The sequence below is a fragment of the Gadus morhua genome, chromosome 9 (genome assembly GCF_902167405.1).
Source record: "Gadus morhua chromosome 9, gadMor3.0, whole genome shotgun sequence".
NCBI classification, from domain to species: Eukaryota; Metazoa; Chordata; class Actinopteri; order Gadiformes; family Gadidae; genus Gadus; species Gadus morhua.
Window position 1 is genome coordinate 13059279 of NC_044056.1, and position 23965 is coordinate 13083243.

At 46.7% G+C, this 23965-nt stretch overlaps 1 protein-coding gene across 1 annotated transcript; it reads left to right on the top strand.

Moving 5' to 3' along the window:
* Window positions 1-487: 487 nt before the first annotated feature.
* ankrd27 (ankyrin repeat domain 27 (VPS9 domain)) lies at window positions 488-22827 on the top strand (the record flags this gene model as incomplete). Its single annotated transcript, XM_030367286.1, has 28 exons — window positions 488-853; window positions 2066-2178; window positions 4913-5023; window positions 5581-5895; window positions 9099-9158; window positions 9442-9495; window positions 10150-10215; window positions 10402-10478; window positions 11133-11254; window positions 13948-14026; window positions 14202-14334; window positions 14569-14631; window positions 15193-15305; window positions 15439-15521; window positions 15620-15735; window positions 16960-17052; window positions 17301-17498; window positions 18083-18136; window positions 18459-18629; window positions 18728-18772; window positions 18860-18976; window positions 19457-19651; window positions 19808-19927; window positions 20190-20363; window positions 21090-21183; window positions 21295-21355; window positions 22132-22171; window positions 22405-22827. Coding segments are annotated over exons 2-28 (3279 nt in total), but the record flags the coding sequence as incomplete, so codon positions are not given.
* Between the last annotated feature and the right edge of the window lie 1138 nt (window positions 22828-23965).

Below are 23965 nucleotides of genomic sequence, written 5' to 3' on the forward strand. Positions count from 1 at the left end.
CCATTCTAATTTTCCTAGGTCCGGATGAGGCATAGACCTATTAAAGGATGGAGGTCTAGCGGAAGGGGCGTGACTTACGAGCTCGACCCACTCGTTCCCATGACGACATTGCAGCTGAGCTGCTGTAAATTGTGTTTTTGTCGTAAACTCGGTCCTGCTGGCTAGGAGGGTCCATGGGAAGAATTAATTACTATAGACGTTCTCTCTTTTTATATACATTCTCCGCTATTACTAATTACTATTACTAACTCAACACTGGTTCTGTTTGATATCACGTAATCATAATAAACCACCGCTAGAGATGAAGAAAATATTCTGATTAATCAAGGCACTGCGTTTCATCATTAATTGAGTTATTTGTAATTAAACGTTAGGGTGTGTGTGTGTCTGGGCTGGGGAGGTGTTCTTTTGTTTGTCTCCATCGTTTTGTTTACGTGTCTTCACTTTGAAGTCTGGCAACCTCCGCCGTGGGTTGCCAGACCCGCCCCGTTAACCGGTACCCGCCCCTTCCAGGAAGCGGTTCTCCTCCTCCGTGTTGTTGTGGAGCTCTGAGGACCCGAGCCCAGAGGACCCGGAGGACCCGGTGGACCCGGTACTAACGGGTGGACCCGGTACCAACGCGAGGACCCGGTACTAACGGGAGGACCCGGTACCAACGGGGCTGACCCGCTCTGAGGCCGTAGGACCCGGAGGACCCGGTACCAACAGTCTAACGTGGACTTGATATCTGCTGACCCGGTACGAACGGCTACTAACGGGTCGGTCTAACCGGGACTCGATACCGCTGACCCGATCTGACGCGGAGGACCCACTACTAACCGCCAACGTGGACTCGATATCCGCTTCTGATCAGGTGTGTTGTTTGATCTGGGAACACCTGCCGAGCCAGACCGAGTATATACCTATATAGTTACCAGTATATCTACCAGTATAGTTACCAACATTGTTACCTTGGATATTGATATTGACTTGTTAATGCTGGATATTGATAGTGTGTGTGTGTGTGTGTGTGTGTGTGTGTGTGTGTGTGTGTGTGTGTGTGTGTGTGTGTGTGTGTGTGTGTGCTGCTATAGTATGGAAGTTGGGGGTCACATGGGTCTGCGCCGGGGGTCCTAGGATCGTTTTCGGGCCTCAGCTGAACGATCACATGACCTCAGTTCTTGAGAATCCCCAGCATGCCTCTCTTGTGTGTGTGTGTGTGTGTGTGTGTGTGTGTGTGTGTGTGTGTGTGTGTGTGTGTGTGTGTGTGTGTGTGTGTGTGTGTGTGTGTGTGTGTGTGTGTGTGTGTGTGCTTATGCATGTGTGTGTGATCCTGAACTGTAGGACCAATCACATCACTAGAAAGATCTGAAGACATCTTATGATTTCCAGTTCAAATTATCAGATTAGTTCCATGATGAGAAGGAGGTGGGAGGAGGTCATGAGGCGAGTGTCTTCAGCCCTCTGAGAGTAGAGGACAGACCAGGACTGGGGTACCGCTAGACTCGCTAGGGTAGACTAACTTAACTAGGGTAGACTAACTTAAATAGTGTAGACTTGCTTAACTAGGGTAGACTTGCTTAACTAGGGTAGACTCTCTTAACTACGGTAGACTAACTTAACTAGGGTAGACTAACTAACTAGGTTAGACACACAAACAGTAACTAGGGTAGACTCACTTAACTAGGGTAGACTCACTTAACTAGGGTAGACTCACTAACTAAGGTAGACTCACTTAACTAGGGTAGACTCACTTAACTAGGGTAGACTCACTAACTATGGTAGACTCACTTAACTAGGGTAGACTCACATACAGTAACTCGGGTAGACTCACTTAACTAGGGTAGACTCACTTAACTAGGGTAGACTCACTAACTATGGTAGACTCACTTAACTAGGGTAGACTCACATACAGTAACTCGGGTAGACTCACTTAACTAGGGCAGACTAAGTCAGCAGGATCTTTGAACCAGACCAGAGCGTTTGTGACCTTCGACCCTCTGACCGCCAGAAGGTGGGCAGAGGTTCAATGTGACCTTTGACCCCCTGGCCCCCAGACGGTGACCTTTGACCCTCTGACCCCCAGACAGCTGTCCCATGGCGGGCTACGACGAGGACCTCCTGAGGAACCCCTTCTACCGGGAGCTGGAGCGGAGCCGGCCGGACCTCTGCAGCCGCGTCGCCCAGGTCAACGGGGTGGTGAGTCGCTCATTATCACACAACTCATTATCACACAACTCATTATCATTAAACACATTATCATTAAACACATTATCACACAACTCATTATCATTAAACACATTATCATTAAACACATTATCATTAAACACATTATCATTGAACACATTATCACACAACTCATTATCACACAACACATTATCACACAACACATTATCACACAACACATTATCACACAACTCATTATCACACAACACATTATCACACAACACATTATCATTAAACACATTATCACACAACTCATTATCACACAACACATTATCACACAACACATTATCATTAAACACATTATCACACAACTCATTATCACACAACACATTATCACACAACACATTATCATTAAACACATTATCACACAACACATTATCATTGAACACATTATCACACAACACATTATCACACAACACATTATCATTAAACACATTATCACACAACACATTATCATTGAACACATTATCACACAACACATTATCACACAACACATTATCATTAAACACATTATCACACAACACATTATCATGCAACACATTATCATTAAACACATTATCACACAACACATTATCACACAACTCATTATCATTGCACACATTATCACTAGAGCTGTCAGTTAAACGCGTTATTAACGGCGTTAACGCAAACCAAATTTAACGGCGTTAATTTTTTTATCGCGCGATTAACGCAATTATTTTATAAAATTTTTTTTTTTTTTTTTTTTTTTTCTTTGCCTCAAAACAAAGAAGCAGTAGCCTGACTGCTATGTTCAAATGACATTTGTTCAAAGCAGTCGTTTAATTGAACTATAGGCTCTTTTTTTGTCCTGTTTTGATCAGTGTATATGCCAATGTTGTTATCAATAAAAAATCATTTGCACAAGGCAAGCCGATGCACTTCACCATGTTGATAAGAGAATTAAAATGAGAAGAATTATGGGACAAAAAAATTAAGGGATATTTAGCATAGAAAAAGAATTTGTGATTAATCGCGATTAATTAGAGTTAACTATGACATTAATGCGATTAATCACGATTAAATATTTTAATCGCTTGACAGCTCTAATTATCACACAACCCATCATCACACAACACATTATCATTAAACACATTATCACACAACACATTATCATTAAACACATTATCACACAACACATTATCACACAACACATTATCATTAAACACATTATCACACAACACATTATCACACAACTCATTATCATTGAACACATTATCACACAACACATTATCACACAACACATTATCATTAAACACATTATCACACAACACATTATCACACAACTCATTATCATTGAACACATTATCACACAACACATTATCACACAACACATTATCACACAACTCATTATCATTGAACACATTATCACACAACCCATTATCACACAACACATTATCATTAAACACATTATCACACAACACATTATCATTACACACATTATCACACAACTCATTATCATTAAACACATTATCACACAACTCAAACACATTATCACACAACACATTATCACACAACACATTATCACACAACACATTATCATTGAACACATTATCACACAACACATTATCACACAACACATTATCATTGAACACATTATCACACAACACATTATCACACAACACATTATCACACACACATTATCCCACAACACATTATCATTAAACACATTATCACACAACTCATTATCACACGACACATTATAATTAAACACATGATCACACAACACATTATCACACACGCATTATCACACAGACATTCTCACACAACACATTATCATACAAGCATTATCACAGACATTATCACACAGACATTATCACACACCACATTATCACAACATATTATCACACAACACATTATTACACAACACATTATTACACAACACATTATTACACAACACATTATCATACAACACATTATCGCATTTTATCACACAACACATTATCACGCAATACATTATCTCACAGCACATTATCACACAATACATTATCTCACAACACATTGTCATACAACACATTATCGCACATAATCAAACAACACATTATCACACATCAGATAATACATTATCACTTAATACATTATCACAAAACACATTATCATGCAACACATTATCATGTTACACATTTTCACACAACACATTATCACAACACTCTGATCATGAAAGATGAAGATCACAAAGTTTTGGAGGATTTGGAGGCAGCAGTTTAAGCTTCAGTAAAGCCACAGTTGGGGGCAGGACAAACACACACACACACACACACACTTAACAAGAACAAATATGAAGAGTGCAGTCCAACCTCATGCGCCTTCACTCCATATCCCAGCTCTCAGACCTTCATATGATACCGATATGATGTATAATATCAGCTTTCGGATGTGATCCATTTGGATTCCAACCTTAACTAGTCCCTAACCCTAACTAGTCCCTAACCCTTAGAACTAACCCTAACCCTAATTAGTCCCTAACCCTAACTAGTCCTAACCCTAACAACTAACCCTCACCCTAATTAGTCCCTAAATCTAACTAGTTCCTAACCCTAACTACTCCCTTACCCTAACAACTAACCCTAACTAGTCCCTAACCCTAACTAATCTCTATGACTGTTTCTACCTCCAGTGGTTTTATGGGTTCTAACTCCTATTGATGGGTTCTACTTCCTGTTGATGGGTTCTACTTCCTGTCCTGTAGGTTCTGGTTCCGTGTTCCGGCAGCGTGTCGCTCAGCACGGACGCGGCCCCACGGTTTGACCGCTACGTTCTACTTCCTGTGGAGGATGGCTTCAAGACCGCCGATGGAAGCGTAGGTCTGCTGTCTCGACCCTAACCCTAACTAACGCTAACTTACTAACAATGACTCACTAACCCTAACCTTGACTGACCTTACCTAACTAACTAACCCTGACCCTTACTAGCTAACTAACCCTAACTAACTAACCCTGACCCTTACTAACTAACCCTAACAATCAAACCCTGACTAGCTCACTAAATAACCCAGACTAACCCTGACTTATTACCCTAACTAACTAACCAACCCAGACCCTAACTAACCCTGACCCTAACTAACTAACCCTCACCCTAACCCTAACTAACTAACCCTGACCCTCACCTTACTAACTAACCCTGACCCCAACCCTAACTTACTGACCCTTACACAAACCAGCTAACCCTGAACCTTACCCTAACTAACTAACACTAACCCTTACTAACTAACCCTGACCCTAACCGTGTGTCTGCTGACCAAACCCCCTGCTCTACTGTGTGTGTGTGTGTGTGTGTGTGTGTGTGTGTGTGTGTGTGTGTGTGTGTGTGTGTGTGTGTGTGTGTGTGTGTGTGTGTGTGTGTTTTTTTGTTGTGTAGGACGTGTGTATCTGTGACCAGCGTGTTGTCTTGGGGATCGAACCCGCTGTGTCGGTGGCCATCTTGTTTGAGGAGACGTTCTACAACGACCGCGAGCAGAGCTTCAGCCTGCTGTGTCTGGCCGGACCGCTGGACCCCCAGCAAGACCCGGACCCGGGGCGGGACCCAGGGCCGGACCGGACCCCCTACAGCCTCCGGACCCCCGAGGACGCCCGTAACTTCCTGGGACCCCCAACCCTCAAACTAGACCGCCTCATCGCAGCCTTCAGTCTGGGCTTCAAGGACCAGGAGGGGAGGGGTCTACAGCACCACCTGGTAGGACTCACTGTCACCAGGACTAACTAACACCAGACCACCTCCTGGTAGTACTCACTATCACCAGGACTAACTAACACCAGACCACCCCCTGGTAGGACTCACTATCACCAGGACTAACTAACACCAGACCACCTCCTGGTAGTACTCACTATCACCAGGACTAACTAACACCAGACCACCCCCTGGTAGGACTCACTATCACCAGGACTAACTAACACCAGACCACCTCCTGGTAGTACTCACTATCACCAGGACTAACTAACACCAGACCACCCCCTGGTAGGACTCACTATCACCAGGACTAACTAACACCAGACCACCTCCTGGTAGGACTCACTATCACCAGGACTAACTAACACCAGACCACCCCCTGGTAGGACTCACTATCACCAGGACTAACTAACACCAGACCACCACCTGGTAGGACTCACTATCACCAGGACTAACTAACACCAGACCACCCCCTGGTAGGACTCACTATCACCAGGACTAACTACGATACGATACGATAATACTTTATCGTCAGAAAAATTCTTAAATTTGTCTTGCATCCTAAGCAGCTCTATTTACAAACATCACAGACAAGACATCAGGGCCGGACATCAAAAACAGGACATCAAGACAGGACCCGCAATTAAAATAAAATACATAAATTGATCATGATATTACAGCAACAGACGACAACATAAAAGGCCCATCAGCGGGCTACCGGTCTGGGATTTAGTGCCTGGTTCAGTTCTAGGATTGACTGTTGAGCAAAAGAGTGCTTCAGTCTAACCTTTTTGAATGTTGGAACCCTATCTAACCCTATCTCCGGTTAGATGGTAGTGGATTATACTCTGTGTTTAGGACGTGGTTAGGGTTGGAGGAAATGTTGTTAGCCAACCTCAGTGTGTTTTTTTGGTAGGCTGATTCATAAAGTTTCTAGAGGGGTTGACCTATTATCTTTGAGCAGGTTTTCAATTGGTGGAGCATTTTTGATTTTTAAGAAGCAGACAGTCTTGTGCCATGTGGTGTTACAGTACTGAAAAAATCTCATCATAACGGCTAAAAAAATAATAAAGAATTGGTTGACTTGCTCTGAAAGATCTGAGTCGGCGGAGTAACCAGATTCTTTGTTTAGTTTTATTGCAAATTTTGTCAATGTGGTCTTTCCATGAAGCTGATGGTCTATGGTTACCCCCAAGTACAGTATCTAAATGAGGACAACTGCTTGATTTTTTTCTTCATGGATCACAAGAGAAACGGAATGCCAAATACAATCTCCTCGGTTTTCTTGGTGTTGGTGAGCAATTATAAATTGTTTTGCTGTGTCTCTACGACAATCATCTTTGTAGAACGTAAAAAGCATAGCTAAATTCATACAACCCTGGGGGCCCCCAACATTGGTTGTAATGGCAGATGAAAGGGGTCTGTTTACCTTTACAAAATGTACTCTGTTGGTGAGAAATTAAGCTTACCAATGTATTAGGTATGGATTCAGGACCTGCTGGACCATTTTTGCTACCAGAATGTCTGCTTGAAGGGTATTGAGGGCTGATGATAAATCAAAAAAAAAGTGCTCTTGCATAGGTCTTGGGTTTGTCTAAATGTTTCGAAATAATATGAACTAAAGAGGTAACAGCTTCCGTGCCACAGCCCTGTTCATAGGCAAATTGATATGAGTCGAGATTATTGTCTGTGGTACAGATGAAATGTTGGAGCAGAATTCTTTCTAGAGTTTTCATAATTATCCTTATACTCCTTTGAACATGGAATCTTGGGCAAAGGTTTAACATGTGAAGTTTTCCATGACAGCGGGACATTGTGTGTGTCAACAGAAGCTTGAAATGTGTTGCCTCACTGGAGACAGATGGGTTGCATAGTTCCTCAACAGAAAAGCGTTTCATCCGGCCCTGCAGATTTCTTTGTGGTTGTACACTGTAATATATTCCTAACATCTTCCACAGTGATGACAATTCTGTCAGAGGCAGCCGGTACAACAGTTATTAGAATTTCTTTGGACTTGACAGGATTATCTAGAGATTCAAATCTAGCAAAGAAAGTTTTAAGTTTGTTGGCAGAAGCATCTTCATTATCTGTTACTATGGATTTAGATGAAATGATGAAATTCCTGTCATTGATTTCATTGATTTCACCTTTTTTGAGTTATTAGTTCTCTAAGCATCTTCTAGATGCTGTCTGTGTGCCAGTTTTGCTTCCCTTAATCTTATTTTCAGTTATTTTTCTGTCTGTCTAAGCCCTCCAGAATCTTTCTTTTTGAACGCCACTTTCCTTGTGTTTATTACATTTGATGTCCTTAGTTACATATGATTTATTGTTGTGAATATTTTAATCTCCGTGGTGGGGACAACTAATTGAAGACAAAAGTCAATATAATCATTTGTAACTGTAGTTGTTTCATTAAGTGAACCCTCCTGAAAAGTGTCCCAGTCTGTCAGTTCAAAAAAAGGTTTCAGTTGTTCTTTATGTTCATTTGTCCATGTCCTCTTTTTGGGTTTACTTCTCTTAAGTTTAGTCTTGTACACTGGAATCATGTGCACAACATTGTGATCCGAATTCAATATGTATGGCTTACACTTGGATGCATAAGCGCCTTTGAGGTTTACAAAGCGTTGGTCCAAGATATTGTCTTTTCTGTTTTTTGTTTTTTTAATATACTGTTCAAATCCAGCTAGCATAGTCTCCAGACATCACTGATTCAAATCCCGAGCACTATTTCCGGTGCGTCGGGGTAATTGAGTTCTAATTCATGAACACAGTCCGATATTGTTCCAGTTGCCAGTGACATTTTGCCGCTGGGAGGCACGTATAAAACCAAGAGTAAAATACACCCGAATTCTCTAGTCAAATAAAAAGGACTTAACAACAAAGAGAGTTTCCACATTAGGGTCGCAGGACCCCAGGACTAACTAACCCCAGACCACCACCTGTAGGACTCACTTTCACCAGGACTAACTAATACCACCACCTGGTAGGACTCACTATCACCAGGACTAACTAACACCACCACCTGGTTGGACTCACTATCACTAGAACAGGACTAACTAACACCACATGTTAAGACTCACTATCACTTGGACAAAGTATGTGTTCCAAAGATGTGTGTGTGCGAGATGATAACAACGCTAGCTATAATATCACATGGTCTAAGCCTAGTTTAGTATCGTAGCATTAAGGGTTCCCTTCCTCCTTCCTAGGATGCAGTGAACGCTCTTTACAACAAATGTCTCCAGTGTCTGTTGAGGGACCCTCGCCTGGTGAGTCGTCAGTCATCCCTTAGTCCCCTCCCTCCTCTTTAGTCTCCTCCCCTCCTCGTTAGTCTCCTCCCCTCCCTGTGAGTCTCCTCCCCGCCTCGTTAGTAACCTCCTCGTTAGTCTCCTCCCCTCCTCCTTAGTCCCCTCCCCTCCTCCTTGGTCTCCTCCCCTCCTCGTTAGTCCCCTCCTCATTAGTCTCCTCCCCTCCTCGTTAGTCTCCTCCCCTCCTCGTTAGTCCCCCTCCTCCTCGTTAGTCTCCTCGTAATCTTCCTCTCCTGTCTTCTAGAAGCTCCTGTCCCGGCAGGAGGCCCAGATGAGGCTCATCAAGCAGGCGCTGGAGGTTTGTCTGTTGAACATCCTTGTGTCCAATGTCTCTTCCTGTCCGTCCACTGAATGTGTCCCCTGTCCTCTCTCTAGATTTACCTCCATCATGGTATAATGTGTCCCCTGTCCTCTCTCTAGATCCACCTCCATCATGGTATAATGTGTCCCCTGTCCTCTCTAGATCCACCTCCATCATGGTATAATGTGTCCCCTGTCCTCTCTCTAGATCCACCTCCATCATGGTATAATGTGTCCCCTGTCCTCTCTCTAGATCCACCTCCATCATGGTATAATGTGTCCCCTGTCCTCTCTCTAGATCCACCTCCATCATGGTATAATGTGTCCCCTATCCTCTCTAGATCCACCTCCATCATGGTATAATGTGTCCCCTGTCCTCTCTCTAGATCCACCTCCATCATGGTATAATGTGTCCCCTGTCCTCTCTCTAGATCCACCTCCATCATGGTATAATGTGTCCCCTATCCTCTCTAGATCCACCTCCATCATGGTATAATGTGTCCCCTGTCCTCTCTCTAGATCCACCTCCATCATGGTATAATGTGTCCCCTATCCTCTCTAGATCCACCTCCATCATGGTATAATGTGTCCCCTGTCCTCTCTCTAGATCCACCTCCATCATGGTATAATGTGTCCCCTGTCCTCTCTCTAGATCCACCTCCATCATGGTATCCATGAGCTGCTCTTTAAGTTCATGGGGAGTCTTGAGGCCAGCCAGGTAGTGTATTATCCAATGTGTCCCTAGTTATCGTGTGTGTGTGTGTGTGTGTGTGTGTGTGTGTGTGTGTGCGTGTGTGTGTGTGTATATATATATATATATATCTCTCATTCAGATTGATTGAGTATCTGAGTGAATGGTTACTTACAAATGGTGTCTCATAGTGTGTGTGTGCTGTGTGCGCAGGATGCAACGTTCAACAAGACCACCAGGGCCCTACAGGACCTTCAGCCGGCCGACGTGGGGATGAAAACTGAGCTCAGGTCAGTTCACTAGAGCTCACTAGAGCTCACCCAGATGTCAGTTCACTAGAGCTCACCCAGATGTCAGTTCACTAGAGGTCACCCAGAGGTAAGCTCACTAGAGGTCACCAAGAGGTCAGTTCACAGAGATCACCCAGAGGTAAGCTCACTAGAGGTCACCGAGAGGTCAGCTCACTAGAGGTCACCAAGAGGTCAGTTCACAGAGATCACCCAGAGGTAAGCTCACTAGAGGTCACCGAGAGGTCAGCTCACTAGAGCCCACCCAGATGTCAGTTCACTAGAGGTCACCCAGAGGTAAGCTCACTAGAGGTCACCAAGAGGTCAGTTCACAGAGGTCACCCAGAGGGAAGCTCACTCGACCAATGGTTTCCGACCGTCTGCTGCCAGTGACCCCCCACTCCTCCCATTTCGGGTTAAATGTATAGTGTTTATATGTGCCAAAGTTACAGCACTTATTTTGTTATCCCGATGTCTTCATGTTTCTCTGCATTTCCATTGAACACATATTTGCATCATTTTTTTGCTAGTGGTTGTGTATATGCTAGTGGTTGTGTTTATGCTAGTGGTTGTGTTTATGCTAGTGGTTGTGTTTATGGTAGTGGTTGTGTTTATGCTAGTGGTTGTGTTTATGGTAGTGGTTGTGTTTGTTCACAGCACCGACCTGAGTCGAGCCAAGAGACAGCTGAGCCAGCTGAACTTGTCCACCTCGCCCCTTCTCAAACTGCTCTGTCTTCAAGGAGTCATCATGACCGTGCTGCACACCCCCAACCACACAGGTACACACACACACACACACACACACGCACACGCACACGCACAAACAGGAATTAGTCAGGTCTGACTGGTGATCAGTGGAGAGGACAGAGGTTCTACTGTACGCCTGGTTATTAGTGGAGAGGACAGAGGTTCTACTGTAGGCCTGGGGCCGTATTCACAAAGCATTTTATCTTACCGCTAGGAGTGCTCCTAACTCGCGATAAAACATTTTACGTAGGAGTTTTTTCTTAAAAGTTATTCACAAAGCCGCTGAGACCTACTCTTACTAAGGATAAATCACAAAGAGTGAACTAAGAGTGACGCGCCGTTGCTATGGATTACGTCAATTCTCGTGCACGAGTTTAGAAGCAGGCAGTTCGAAGCATTCATTTCTAGCCTAGGCTATTTCCTTGTTTTTCGGTGATTCAGTGGGCTCGTCTGAACAACCAATCACCGAAAAACAAGGAAATAGCCTAGGCTAGAAATGAATCCCTATTAAGTAGTTGTAGTGCAGTTAGCAGAATACACGCATGATGACAATTTTGTGCAGACGACGATAATGACGTTGTAGCCTGCACGTTCAAGAGAGAGAGAGAAAGCATAACAATAAAAATACGTACAATTTAAAAGAAAAGAAATGTTATGAACTACACAAGTGTAGACTGATTTGTGCCAAGGTGTTTACCTAAAATGTGTTTTCAAAGTGATCCCTAAATGCCAGTCCACTCGGTTCCACACGGCCAAATTCATTGTCATGTTGATCGCCATCATCATCATCGTCTGGCTGTGGAATGTTCCTCCGCTTGCAGAGGTTGTGTAGAATGGCACATACAGTAATGACTGTGCTTGCCCTCTCTGGGGTGAGGCGTATTTCGCCGTGGAGGACATGAACCGACGTTTCATCTGCCCAATTCCTCTCTCCACAACATTTCGTGTATGTTTGTGTGCTCTAGCATATATGGAAGAAATCAGTAAACAATAATAAATATGGATTCGACAAATAAAAGGCGTCAAAGAGCCAATACGATGTGTTTTACACGTAGGACTAAGCGTAATATGCGTGATCACTTACATGTTATACTTTAACTGCGCTCCCGGTTGTGGATTGAGGTAGGGTGTCTAGAGCCACGTCTTGCATTGATAGTCACTGTCTCCCAGCAAGTGACACCCAACTGGTACATCTCAAAAAGCTGCCTCAGACCGCTCTCCATTAAAATGCGCTAATCATGGGTAGCTGAAGATCCAGGCCACTTTGCAACAACATCCAGTAGGCTATGTTAAAATTTATATCAAAAACAACCTGCGTGTTGATGGAATGCACTTTCTTCCTATTGACGAACACGTCCTCGTCTTTTGATGGCGCAATTATTTTTATGTGCGTTCCGTCAATAGCACCGACCACACCGGGCATACCTGCAATTGCCATGAAGTTGGCTTTGATCCTGTGTAATTGTTGAATGTCCAAAGGAAAGTTTATGGCACGGCTGACTGATGGTTGCGATATTTTTAAATCGTCGGCATTGAAAAGTTGCATTTCACCTGTTGCTAAATAACGTAGTGTGGCCAAACATTTTATTTCGGGACTAATCGGATTATTCCTGTTAGTCGGGGATGTTATTGCATTGCGATTAACTCCACAACAAGTTTAATACCCTAACATTTCGTCTCGCAGGCATTTACGATTCTTTGTGAATAGGTCTTACTGAGTTAGGAGTCCTCTTGAGGACTTTTAAGCTCTCCTAGACTTAGGTGCTACTTTTAGTCCTAAAATACTTTGTGAATTGCTCTTAGTGAAAAAAGTTAGGAGTCCTAAATTTAAGAGTGACACGCCCATTATTTTTAGGAGTTACTCCTAAATTCGCCAGTTAGGACCTACTTTTAGCCCTAAAATCCTTTGTGAATACGGCCCCTGGTTATTAGTGGAGAGGACAGAGGGTCTACTGTAAGCCTGGTTATTAGTGGAGAGGGCAGAGGTTCTACTGTAGGCCTGGTTATCAGTGGAGAGGACAGAGGTTCTACTGTAGGTCTGACTTGTTATCAGTGGTGAGGACAGAGGGTCTACTGTAGGCCTGGATATCAGTGGAGAGGACAGAGGTTCTACTGTAGGACTGACTGGTTATCAGTGGCAGTACTTATAATGATGAGGCAGTACTTGTAGTAATGAGGCAGTACTTGTAGTAATGAGGGAGTACTTGTAGTGATGAGGCAGTACTTGTGGTGATGAGGCAGTACTTGTAGTGATGAGGCAGTACTTTTAGTGATGAGGCAGTATTGAATGTAAAGTCTCTTAGTTATAGTATGGTCATGTAAATTTATAGTATGGTCATGTATAGTTAATTGTAGTAAGGTCATGTATAGTTATAGTATGGTCATGTATAGTTAGATATAGGGTGATCATGTATAGTTAGCTATAATATAGTCATGTATAGTTATAGTATGGTCGTGTATAGTTATACTATGGTCCTGTATAGTTATAGTATGGTCATGTACAGTTATGGTGTGGTCAATGTATAGTTATAGTGTGGTCATGTATAGTTAGTTATAGTATTGTCATGTATAGTGAGATATAGTATGGTCATGTATAGTTATAGTGTGGTCATGTATAGTTAGTTATAGTATTTTCATGTATAGTGAGATATAGTATGGTCATGTATAGTTATAGTGTGGTCATGTATAGTTAGTTATAGTTGGTGATGTTAAGTCTCTCCTACAGTCAACATGGAGGCGGTAGACACTGACCAGCTGCTCTCGACCATCCTCTTCCTCCTCCTCAAGACAGACATCCCTAACTGGTAGGCCCTGACCTCTGACCTCTGAACCCTCATAATAACCCTGACCCCCGTTTTAGTTCAAGATTGTGACTGAGCTGGAAGAGGTTCAATGTAATAGCTTGAATATTGGTTTGTGCGACTGTGTGTGTGACTTTGTGTGTGTATGTGTGTGTGCACGCGTGTGTGCGCTCCGTAGGGTGTCTAACCTGAGCTACATCAAGAGCTTCAGTGTGTGTGTGTGTGGGGGGGAGGAGCTCAGCTTTTGCCTCAGCACCTTCATGGCGGCCGTGGAGTTCATCAGCCTGGGGAGACTCAACCACGCAGCGCGGGTAGGAGCCTCACCAACTCACTCACTCACTCACTCACTCACTCACTCACTCACTCACTCACTCACTCACTCACTCACTCACTCACTCACTCACTCACTCACTCACTCACTCACTCACTCACTCACTCACTCACTCACTCACTCACTCCCTCACTCACTCACTGACTCAACCCGATGTGTTGAAGCTGTGAGTTCAGGACTGAACTGGTTCCAGCCGGTCTCGTTGTGTCCACAGGTTCCTGGGCAGCCAGACTGCGTCCTGTTCAGCACCCAGACCCCCGTGGACCGCCTGCTGCAGGTGACCCCCACACTGACCCTCACTGACCCCCCACTCACCCCCACACTGACCCCCCCCACTCACCCCCACACTGACCCCCCTCACTGACCCCCACACTGACCCCAACTGACCCCCTCACTGATCCCCACTGACCCCCCCACTGACCCCCCCACTGACCCCCACTCACCCCCACACTGACCCCCACTGACCCCCCCCCACTGACCCCCACTCACCCCCACATTGACCCTCACTGACCCCCCCACTGACCCCCACTGACCCCCTCACTGACCCCCACTGACCCCCTCACTGACCCCCTAATTGACCCCCACTGACCCCCTCACTGACCCCCTCACTGACCCCCACTGTCCCCCACTGACCCCCTCGTTGACACCCACTGACCCCCTCACTGACCCCCTCGTTGACCCCCACACTGACCCCCACACTGGCCCCCTCACTGAGACCCCCACACTGAGACCCCAACACAATGGAGTGGTGTGTGTGTGTGTGTGTGTGTGTGTGTGTGTGTGTGTGTGTGTGTGTGTGTGTGTGTGTGTGTGTGTGTGTGTGTGTGTGTGTGTATAGCACATCGCGCGGGGTGAGGAAGAGGATGTGCGGAGGATTCTCCGTAGTGATGAAGATCTGAGGACGTGTCATCCTCTCTGCTCCTGTCACCTCTGTGACCTCCAGCTCTCCGGGTAATCTCTCTCTCTCTCTCTCTCTGTCTCTGTCTCTGTCTCTCTCTCTCTCTCTCTCTCTCTCTCTCTCTCTCTCTCTCTCTCTCTCTCTCTCTCTCTCATGTATATATATTGTGCGTGTATCTTATTGTAGGCGTGTGAGCGACCCGTCTGTAGTGACCTCTCGCTCCAGGGGCGAGCAAGGCCACACCCCCCTCCACATGGCCGCCCTGTGCGGTGAGTCACTTCCTGTCCTCCATGAGCCGTGGTTAGTGTGTGTGTGTTCATTTGTGTGTTAATGTGTGTGTTTGTTCATTTTTGTGTGCTTGTGTCAGGTCAAGCAAAGCTGATCGACTTCCTGGTCCTCTGTGGGTCAGAGGTCAACGCCACAGAGCTCCATGGCCACACCCCCCTCCACCTGGCCTGCCGCCGGGGTCATCAGGGGGTCACGGTCAGACCACGCCTCCGAGAGAGAGAGAGAGAGAGAGAGAGAGAGAGAGAGAGAGAGAGAGAGAGAGAGAGAGAGAGAGAGAGAGAGAGAGAGAGAGAGAGAGAGAGAGAGAGAGAGAGAGAGAGAGCGCATGTGAAGGTGTCTCTCTAATGTGATTCACAACATCAGAGAGAATAAAAATATAATCATTCCAAGCTAATGAATGGTTAGAAGATGTCTTATTTATTAAGACAGCAACACAACTAGCCTAGCAACAAAATAATTAATAATATATAAATGTATTAAAAGATATATATAATATCAGTGTAGTACTGCCGTAGAATTATTGGCCAATTAATATTGGCCAATTAACTAATATTTTGTTAACTTTGACGTTATTATGAACACCAACATTATTAAAGGACAATTCCGGTATTTTGAACATTGAGCCTCCTTTCTGGTCTGTCTAGGACGAAATAGAGTGGTTTACACCGAAAATTTGACTATTGGTCCTGTCTCGGGTATTTGGCTCATTACGGAAAGGGGGGCTGATTGTAGTCTTTTAGTTCCATTTTAGCCCTTCTGTTGAGACGGAGAACCGAGCGAAAAGACTACAGCCAGCCCCCTTTTCCCTTTTGTTAACTTGTCTCACTCTTCTTCCAGAGGTTAACTTGTCTCACTCCTCTCTCAGCTTATCCACCACTCTGTACAGTTTGTCAACACTAGACTCACTGCTGTCTTTGTTCTTTAATGTCAAACTTTTCATCACTGGTCTAAATAAATATATACGGTTATAAATATATAATAAGGACATTATATATGACATATATATTATGATATTAGTATAATAAGTACTGAAGAACTTTGAGATCTAGTGGAGGTGTGCAGTGAGGTTTGTAGTGGAAATGTGTTAATGAGGTGTGTGTTAGTGGTGGGTTTGTGTGTTTTGGTGTGTGTCTCTCTACTAGAGGTGTGTTTAGTGAGGTATGTGTCTCTCTCCAGTGTGTAAGTGAGGTGTGTACTGGGGGTTTGTGTCACTGTGTAGTGAGATCTGTGTTAGTGGAGGTGTGTGTTAGTGTGTGGTGAGGTGTGTGTCTCTCTCTCCAGTTTGTTAGTGGCGGTGTGTACTGGAGGTGTGTGTTAGTGTGTAGTGAGGTGTGTGTGTGTCTCTCTCCAGTGTGTTAGTGGCGGTGTGACCTGGCGGTGTGTATTAGTGTGTAATGAGGTGTGCGTCTCTCTCTCTAGCTCCTCCTCCTCCACTACAAGGCCAACACTGAGGCGCAGGACGACTGTGGGAACACCCCTCTGCACCTGGCGTGCACGCACGGCCACGAGGACGTAGGGCACAAACACACACACACACGGTCGCACACACACGCACGTCTTCATAGTACATGAAGCATGATTATATGTGTCCAAAATAAATACATGTCTTTATGATACATGATCATGAGTGTACAAATACATGTCTTTATGGTCATGATACATGATCATAAGATCACAAATACATGTCTTTATGGTACATGATACATGATGATGTGTGCACGTGGCTCCAGATAACCATAGTGACCAGGGGTGTGTGTCAGTGTGTGAAGGCGCTGGTGTACTTCGAGGTGCGGGCGGTCCGCCTGGACGTGGCCAACGGGCGCGGCGACACGGCGCTGCACCTGGCCGCCCGCTGGGGCTACCAGGGCGTGGTCGGGGTGCTGATGGAGAACGGGGCGCGGCCCAGCCTGCTCAACCACAGGAGGGAGACCGCCCTCAGCCTCGCCCTCAACACCAAGGTCACATGACCCAGCATCACATGACACACAGCATCACGTGACACTCAGCATCACGTGACACAGCCTCACAGCATCACATGACACAGCATCACATGACCCAGCATCACATGACCCAGCATCACATGACACAGCATCACATGACACAGCATCACATGACACAGCATCACGTGACACACAGCATCACATGACACAGCATCACCTGACACAGCCTCACAGCATCACATGACACAGCATCACATGACACAGTATCACGTGACACAGCCTCACTCACTGAGGAGAGGTGGTTCAGTTGGTCCAACCATGTGTGTTGGTGTGTGCTGGTGGTCAAACAGCGCGTGTGTGTGTGTGCATGTGTTGGTTTGTGCGTTGTATGTGTGTGTGTGCGTGTGTCTCTGTTTGTGTGTGTAGTGTGTGTGTCTTGGTGTATGTGTGTTTGTCAATGTGTGTGCATGGGGTGTATGTATTTGAATCTTTGTGTGTGTGTGTCTCTGTGTGTGTGTGTGTGTGTGTGTGTGTGTGTGTGTGTGTGTGTGTGTGTGTGTGTGTGTGTGTGTGTGTGTGTGTGTGTGTGTGTGTGTGTGTAGGTTGTAGCTCTGCTGGAGTCGCCCCAAACACTGTCTGGACTGCGGGGGCGAAATGTGAGTCACCTGACGCACCTTATCTGTATTGATGCTATATAGTACATGATACATGATTATTTGTGTACAAATACATGTCTTTATAGTACATGATACAGTATTATATGTTTACAAATAAATGTCTTCATGGTACATGATACATGTGTATAAATACATGTCTTTATAGTACATGATGCATGATTATATGTGTACGGATAAATACATGTCTTTATGGTACGTGATGTGTATAAATATACATGTCTTTATGGTGAATGATGTGTATATGTATATACTGGTACATATCATGAGCTTCAGTACATATCTGTGTATGTTGCTTGTTCAGTCCCCAGGCAGCTGGACTCGTACTCCAGACAGCAGCGGTAGCCGTAGTGCGAGCGGTAGCCGTAGTGCTAGCGGTAGCCGTAGTGCTAGCGGTAGCCGTAGTGCTAGCGGTAGCGTCCTCTCTCTAACCTCTGACCCCAGACCAGACCCTCACCCTGTCCGTCACCGAGAGGTAAGCCCCGCCCAACACACAAGGTCCTCCCCTTTTCTGATAGCATTCTCCTCATGTGACTCTGTGTGATTGACAGGAAGTGTTTGTCTGATTGACAGGTGGAGAAGCTGTTGCGTGCTGTGGCTGATGGTGATCTGGAGATGGTGAGACGTCTGTCTGTCTGCATGTCTGTCTTCATGTCGGTCTGTCTGTCAGGTAGCGGTATAATATGAATGCCTGTGTTTGTGTAGGTGCGCTACCTGTTGGAGTGGGAGGAGGAAGATCAAGGGCGGGGCCAGCCCCCTCCAAGCCCCCCCCTCTGCCACCCGTTGTGCCAATGTCCAGCCTGCACCCCCAACACACACAAGGTACACTCCTGCTGCTACACACTCACTACACACCCCATCCCTACGCAACCTACGCAACCTACACATCAGTACACAACCTACACATCACCACACAACCTACACATCAGTACACAACCTACACATCACCACACAACCTACACAACCTACACATCAGTACACCACCTACACATCATCACACATCACTACACAACCTACACATCACCACAAAACCTAAACATCACCACACAACCTACACAACCTACACATCCCCACACAACCTACACAACCTACACATCACCACACAGCCTACACAACCTACACATCAGTACACAACCTACACATCACCACACATCAATTCACTACACAAACTACACAACCTACACATCACTACACAACCTACACATCACCACACAACCTACACACCCTACACAACTTACACATCACTATTCAACGTACAACGAGACTACATAAGTGTAATCTTAACCACATCGTGTGTGCCAGGCTCCCAGCATGCAGTGCGGCGGTGTGTGGGTGAACAGCGCCAACGCCGACGGCTTCTCCCCGCTCCATGTGGCCTCTCTGCACGGCCACGCCACCCTGGTCCGCCTCCTGGCCCGCCACGGGGCGGAGCTTAATGCACGCACCACCCAGCTGGCCACGCCCCTTCACCTGGCCTGCCAGAACCAACACACACAGGTACCTGCTACGAACTAGGACTAGAACTAGAGGAGTCTCAACTAACTAGAACTAGAGGAGACTCTACTAACTAGAACTAGAAGAGTCTGTGTGTGTCCAGTGGTTTGAACTGGAGACCATCAGCACTCTAATGATCAGGTGTGTGTGTGTTGTCAGGTTGTGCGTCTGTTGCTAGAGGGCGGGGCTAAGCTGAATAAGAAAGATCACTATGGCAACACTCCTCTGATCAACACCTGCATGAGAGGACACCTGGACATCGCCCAGATCCTGCTCGAGGTGGTAGTCTCTCTCTCTCTCTCTCTCTCTCTCTCTCTCTCTCTCTCTCTCTCTCTCTCTCTCTCTCTCTCTCTCTCTCTCTCTCTCTCTCTCTCTCTCTCTCTCTCTCTCTCTCTCTCTCTCTCTCTCTCTCTCTCTCTCTCTCTCTCTCTCTCTCTCTCTCTCTCTCTCTCTCTCTCTCTCTCTCTCTCTCTCTCTCTCTCTCTTTAGCTGTAGTAACTAAGTCTCTGTCTCTGTAGTAACCTAGTGTCTCCCTCCCCAGAGCGGGGCGTGGGTGAATGTGGAGAACGCTGAGGGCAGTTCAGCGCTGCATGAGGCAGTGCGCGGAGGTCACCTGGGATTGGTGGAGCTGCTGCTGGGGGGCGGGGCCTCAGCCCACCTGAGAAATCGCCAGCACAAGACCCCGCTAGACTCCGCCCTCCAGCTGGGAGGCAAGGTGGGCATCGAACCTGTGAACTCTGACCTGTGACGTATGTATAGTAGTGTATAGATAGTAGAACATGTAGTAGGGGAGTACGGTACAAAAGGTTTAGAAAGTATACCGGTGTGAATTTGCTCTACGGTATGGATTTTGACATTGCCATGTGATGGTAGACAGTGTTGTGTGTAACACGTAACAAAGTAAGTAACGCAATAATACAGTAACCTAACTACTTTTTCATGTAAAAAATAAAGACGAAACGTAGTTTCTTTTTCCTTTTTAACATATTTTTTGACCATTTTGTGTATTTTTTTAAGGCGAAAGTTCTCAGTTACAAAGTGTTTTGGGGAGAGACATGCTGAATAAATACATCATGTTTTGAATCTCAAAAATAATCGTTTGGATAATCGTGATTTCAATATTGACCAAAATAATAGTGATTATGATTTTTTCCATAATCGAGCAGCCCTAGTATATATGGCAGTATATGTAGTATATATAGTAGTGTATTTAGTAGTATACATAGGTGTTTATTTCGGAGTATATGTCGTGTTTAGTAGTGTATAGTAGTATATGAGGTGTTTACTTGTGTATAGTAGTATATGTAGTGTATAGTAGTATATGTAGTAGTGTATATAGTAATATATGTGGTGTATACTAGTGTATATAGTAGTATATGTAGTGTTTAGTTAAACTTTAGTAGTATATAGTATTTTTAGTGAGTAGTATCCTCTTTTTCAGAACACTGAGATCGTTCGCGTTCTTCAGAAAGCGTCCGGACTCTCGGCAGATGAAGAGCCAATCAAACTTCTCTCTGTTCCCAGAGGCATTCTGGGTAAGGAGCGGTCGACACCTTATACTGTATGTTTGATAGTTCAGATAGATATTAAAGTGACACAATTCAACTCTCAGTTCACTCCTTAGTAATAACTTTGTTCACTCTTAGCTCACTCCTTTGTCCAACGGCTGAAACAAGATGGCCGACGGCGCCAACAGGAAGTCTGCAGGTCTGTTTTTAAACCATAACCCTTTACACACCCCTCGGGGTGTAAAGTGTTTCCCCCTTGGGATGTAAAGTGTTTCCCCCTGGTGGTGTAAAGTGTTTCCCCCGGCGGTGTAAAGTGTTGCACCCTTGGGGTGTAACGTGTTTTCCTTGGTGTAAAGTGTTTCCCCCCCAGTGGTGTAAAGTATTGCCCCCTGCTGGTGTAAAGTCCCCCCCCCCCCCGTGGTGGTGTAAAGTGTGTTAAGTGGTGTTGAAGGGTTTCTCCCCCTGGTGGTGTAAAATGTCGCCCCCTGGTGGTGTAAAGTGTTTCCCCCCTGCTGGTGTAAAGTTCCCCCCCCCTGGTAGTGTAAAGTGTTGCCCCCTGCTGGTGTAAGGTCCCCCCCCCTGGTAGTGTAAAGTGTTGCCCCCTGCTGGTGTAAAGTTCCCCCCCCCTGGTAGTGTAAAGTGTTGCCCCCTGGTAGTGTAAAGTGTTGCCCCCTGGTTGTGTAAAGTGTTTCCCCCCCTGGTTGTGTAAAGTTTTCCCCCCCCTGGTGGTGTAAAGTGTTTCCCCTTTTGGTGTAAAGTGTTTCCCCTGCTGGCGTAAAGATTTTCCTCCCCTGGTAGTGTAAAGTGTTTCCCCGTGGTGGTGTAAAGAGTTTCCCCGTGGTGGTGTAAAGAGTTTCCCCTGGGGCTGTAATGTGTTTCCCATGGTGGTGTAAAGTGTTTCCCCCTGGTGGTGTCTCCCCCTGGTGGTGTAAACTGCTTTCGGGTGGAGGCTGAAGGTTTCTTTATTTCCTTCAGGGTGGAGGCGGTAAGAAGAGATTCTCTGGGCCGCAGCAAGGTGCCACCATCACAGCTAACGCATGCTAACACCCACCGTTATTCTGACACCGCTAAGCTCAAAACCTCCGCTAAGCTAACTTAGACCATGACAATAAAACTCATCTCTGTGCTAACACACAATGCCATTCTACCAGCCAGTGCTGCGCTAACACTCACTGCCATTCTACCACCTTGTGCTATGTGGCTAGTGTTAGCTATGCTTGGTTCCTGAAGTGTTGCTGTGCTCCACAGGGCCCTCAGGGGGGCCCTCAGGGGGGCCGCCGGCTGACCAGGAGGGAGACGGTGGGGGGCGGAGATCCGCTCGGACCCTCAGAGTCCAGGGCGAGAACACGGCCCCTGGGTCGCTCCGTGACCCTGGACCCCCCCGGGCCGCAAGGGCCGGACCCCCAGGACCCGCCCGGGACCCAGGCAGACCCCATACCTCCACCCCTGGGGGGAGATGAGAGACGTGGCCCCGTGGACCCCCCCGCCCCCCTCCAGCCCCCCTCCTCAGACTCTCACACCCAACCGCCCCGTCTCCGTGGGACCTCCGATACCACCCCCAACCCCACCTCCCCCGCCTCCACCTCCACCACCCATACTTCCACCCCCTCCTCCAGCTCCAACCCAATCTCCACCCCCAGCCCCGCTCACACCCCCACCCCAACCTCCAACTCCCCCAGCACCCCCTCCCCCATCACCACCTCCACCTCCCCCATCACCACCTCCACAACTACCACCCCCACCACCACCACCTCCACCTCCCCCACAACCACCTCCACCTCCCCCATCACCACCTCCACCTCCCCCACCACTACCACCCCCACCACCACCACCACCTCCACCTCCCCAAGCACCACCTCGCCCTCCCCAAGCACCACCGCCCCCACCACCACCACCACCACCACCACCTCCCCCACCACCACCTCCACCTCCCCCACCACTGCCAGCACCACCACCTCCACCTCCCCCACCACCACCTACCCAACCGCCACTTCCACCTCCTCCCCCATCACCACCTCAACCTCCCCAACCCCCACCAACTCCGACTCCCTCCCCACCACCTCCATCGCCCCTGGTCCATCTGCTGGTCCAGCCACTGCCGGACTCCGGACTGAAGACTCCGTGTGCCAGGGTTCTACGTCACCCCCAAGCGTGAGCCATGACCCCCATGACCCACGTGAACCCCATGACCCCCATGACCCCTGTACACTGACGATGACATCAACCCCGTCAGCGCCCTGACTGGCCCCTTGGGCCCGGACCAGTCTCTCCTCCCACTCCCTCCCCCCTCCCTCCCTCCCTCTCTCCCTCCCCCTCCCTCCCATGTTGCCTCCAGACTGCTGGAGGCTCCTCATGCACTTTTCCAGTAGCAACATTAAAAGGGATGGACCCCCTCTGCTGGGTCCAGACCCTACTGGGTCCTGACCCCCTCTGCTGGGTCCAGACCACTGGGTCCAGACCCCCTCCGCTGGGTCCAGATCCTACTGGGTCCAGACCCTACTGGGTCCTGACCGCGTGGTCCAGACCGGGCCTAGAGCACATGCTGGAGCAGGTCAGTGTTTAGATCTGACTGCAGTAGCTGCTGTAGGTAGTTGTTAGTGAGTTAGTTAGTGAGTTAGTTGGGGTCCCAGCTGCTCTTGGTTTTTAGTTATTTAATGAAAGAGTTTTGCATTTTTAGTGGATGATGTAGGTTGGAGGTTGGATTTAATGTGACCTGTCACTGTCACACTGTCTCTTAACGAGGAAACTCATTAAGAAACAAGCAAACTAAAGCCTGAATCTTATTTCTAATCCTAAAATCTGCAGGTGT